General features: G+C 41.1%; 1 protein-coding gene across 1 annotated transcript; it reads right to left on the bottom strand.

The window, feature by feature from the left end:
* Positions 1 to 864: 864 nt before the first annotated feature.
* On the bottom strand, positions 865 to 1,893 carry LOC117352652 (G patch domain-containing protein 11-like). The gene is given in 3 exon segments (XM_033929230.1): positions 865 to 1,110; positions 1,204 to 1,288; positions 1,290 to 1,893. Coding segments are annotated over 3 exon segments (786 nt in total). The 5' UTR covers positions 1,853 to 1,893; the 3' UTR covers positions 865 to 972.
* Between the last annotated feature and the right edge of the window lie 821 nt (positions 1,894 to 2,714).

The following is a 2,714-nucleotide window of genomic DNA, read 5'->3' as shown; positions in this document are numbered from 1 at the left end:
CATTACAAAATTTTATTTAAAAAAACAAACAAACCACAACCCAACCAATACTTGTGAATTAAAGTATGGGACGGCAACAGAAATGCGCAGTGCCATCCATCTGCAGAGTTTTCTCCCTGGGGAATAATGCAGATCACATTAACAAGCAAAGACAAGGAACGAATTTCACAAAATTTATGTGCGAATAAGCATAAATCTGTGACCCTATCACTGAAAAAGAATTCTCCTTGCAAATTAATTGCCAGTAAGCTAAAAATAGTTCTGCTTGATTAGCTTCACGTACATGCTGAAAGTTGACAAGAGGAGCTGATAATTTTTCAGTCCTCATGGTAACATTTCTAAAGCTATGGCTTCCTTAATATACATCACCATATCTCTTAAAGATCTTTGCACTAGAGCTGGACTAGGCTCGAAGGCCATTTGGAGGGTAATTTCTAACAGATCATCTAGACCAGTGGTCTCAAACTCAAACCCTTTGCAGGGCCGCATTTTGGATTTGTAGGTACTTGGAGGGCCTCAGAAAAAAATAGTTAATGTCTTATTAAAGAAATGACAATTTTGCATGAGGTAAAACTCTTTATAATTTATAAATCTTTCCTTTTGGCTAAGTCTTAATAATAATATTGTCATTTATAGCTAAAGAGACATATGATGAAGAAACTGTTTTATTTTACTTTTGTGATTATGATAAACATACTGAGGGCCTCAAAATAGTACCTGGGGGCTGCATGTGGCCCCCGGGCCGCGAGTTTGAGACCACTGATCTAGACTGAGAGGTCGAACAGCCCACCTACCTTAAGACTTTTTTTTTTTTGTTCAAATATTCTTTATTGAATTTTTCTTTTTTTTCTTTTATCACCAACTACGTTTTAATTTTCAATTTTATGTCAGATCTCCTGAGCTTGACAGGTTGGGAATTTCTCTCTTGTGAAACGTCTCTTGCTGGATCCCCATGTGTTAGGAAACATGTTTTCAGTCATGATCCGCAGAACAGTCTCCAGGGCAGTTGGATAATAAGTCTTCATTGTCCTGGTAGGCTGTTCCACACCAAATGCAATAAAAATGCTCTTTTCTTAAATACGCAGTCAGAGCTTCTAGCTTTTCCAAAGACTCATACAACATTACAGGAACTCTTGAGCCTTGTTATACTGTTCGACCCCAAGCTCTGCTGTGTGACCTCATCCACTTAAGAAGGTTGGTAGCGGTTAGTTCTTCAACTTCATCGTCTTTGGCATCTTCCTCTTCCTCCTCCTCCTCCTCATTTTCATCCTCTAGATGCTCAGCTACAATTCTCCCAGGGAACATTTATACCCTTTTCCTCATCCAAATGAAGGCAGGCTCTTTGACTTTTTCTGAGATCCCCCTCTATTTTACGCTCTTCCTGCTTATTCTTGAACCTCAGTCTGAAGTGATCTGCTTCCTTTATCTCAGCTTCCTTTCTGACCTGAATCTTTCTCCTGTAGCTCTCCAGCTTCTCTTCTGCTTTCCGTTTTTGAAGTTCTTCATGGCCAATCCCACATCTGCCTGTTTTAATGGTAAGTGGAATTGGTTCAATGATCCCATCTCTGTTCTTGCCAAGAGCTTGGCCTGTTTTATACCCCATCTTCTGGAGCAATGAAAAGCCTTTATTTTCATTTCCTAAAGCACTCTGGAGCACAGTGTCTCGCCTCTCTTTCTCTATTTCTTTCAAACTCTTCTGTTTGCTTTTTTTGTTGGCTTCTTTATGTTTTTCTTCCTTAAGGTAAGCCTCTTTAACTTGTCTTGTCAGTGGCAATCCAGGTCGAACATCCTGCTGCGTGCTAATGAAGGCATCAGACATGTAATCATCTTCTTCCTCCTCTTCTCCCGCCATGTTTAAAGCGCTGAGCCACTCCTCCTACCTCGCAAGTGCGCCGGCTTTTCCACTTGCAGAGCTCGACTCACTTTATTTGTGTTTTATCTTGTCTTTGAAAATCAATAAACATATTTGAACTTCACTTTATTTGCGGAAGTTTTTTTCAAAGAAAACAATATTGCGCCAAGTCGCACAACAGGGGAAACGAATCAGCAATATCCAGAGGTAACATAATGATATACAATAAAATCATTGCCACCATCTAAATAAAACTTGAAAGCAGCCCAAGTACGTTTGACAGAAAGAAAGCGTAAGGTGGAATATTCAGTTTCCATTTCAAATTAAAGAGTTAAACAAACTAAATTCCACCACATGGCCACATGAAGATCACGATGTATTTTCCGATGCCTAAGGATCACCTTTAAAGCAAGAGCCATCAAAATATCAAACAAATTAGATTGACCCTTAGGGCTCCTTTCACTAAGCTGCGTTCGGGCATTAACGCGTGGAATAGCGCATGCTGAATTGCCCTGCGCGCTAGACCTTAACGCCAGCACTGAACTGGCGTTAGTTCTAGCCGCGTAGCGTGCGGGTAATATCTTGCGTGTGCTAAAAACGCTAGCGCACCTTAGTAAAAGGAGCCCATATTGTTAACGTCCCTTAGTAAGGGCTCTTTTTACTGAGGCGCACTAGCGTTTTTAGCGCACACAGGATATTACCGTGCGCTATGCGGCTAGAACTAACACCAGCTCGACCTTAACGCCAGCACTAAGCTGGCGTTAGTTCTAGCCGCGTAGCGTGCGGGTAATATCTCGCGTGTGCTAAAAACGCTAGCGCACCTTAGTAAAAGGAGCCCATATTGTTAACGTCCCTTAGTAAG

Source organism: Geotrypetes seraphini, chromosome 1, assembly GCF_902459505.1.
Source record: "Geotrypetes seraphini chromosome 1, aGeoSer1.1, whole genome shotgun sequence".
Taxonomy (NCBI): Eukaryota; Metazoa; Chordata; class Amphibia; order Gymnophiona; family Dermophiidae; genus Geotrypetes; species Geotrypetes seraphini.
Note: the sequence above shows the minus strand (reverse complement) of the source record. Positions and strands in the feature narration are given on the sequence as shown.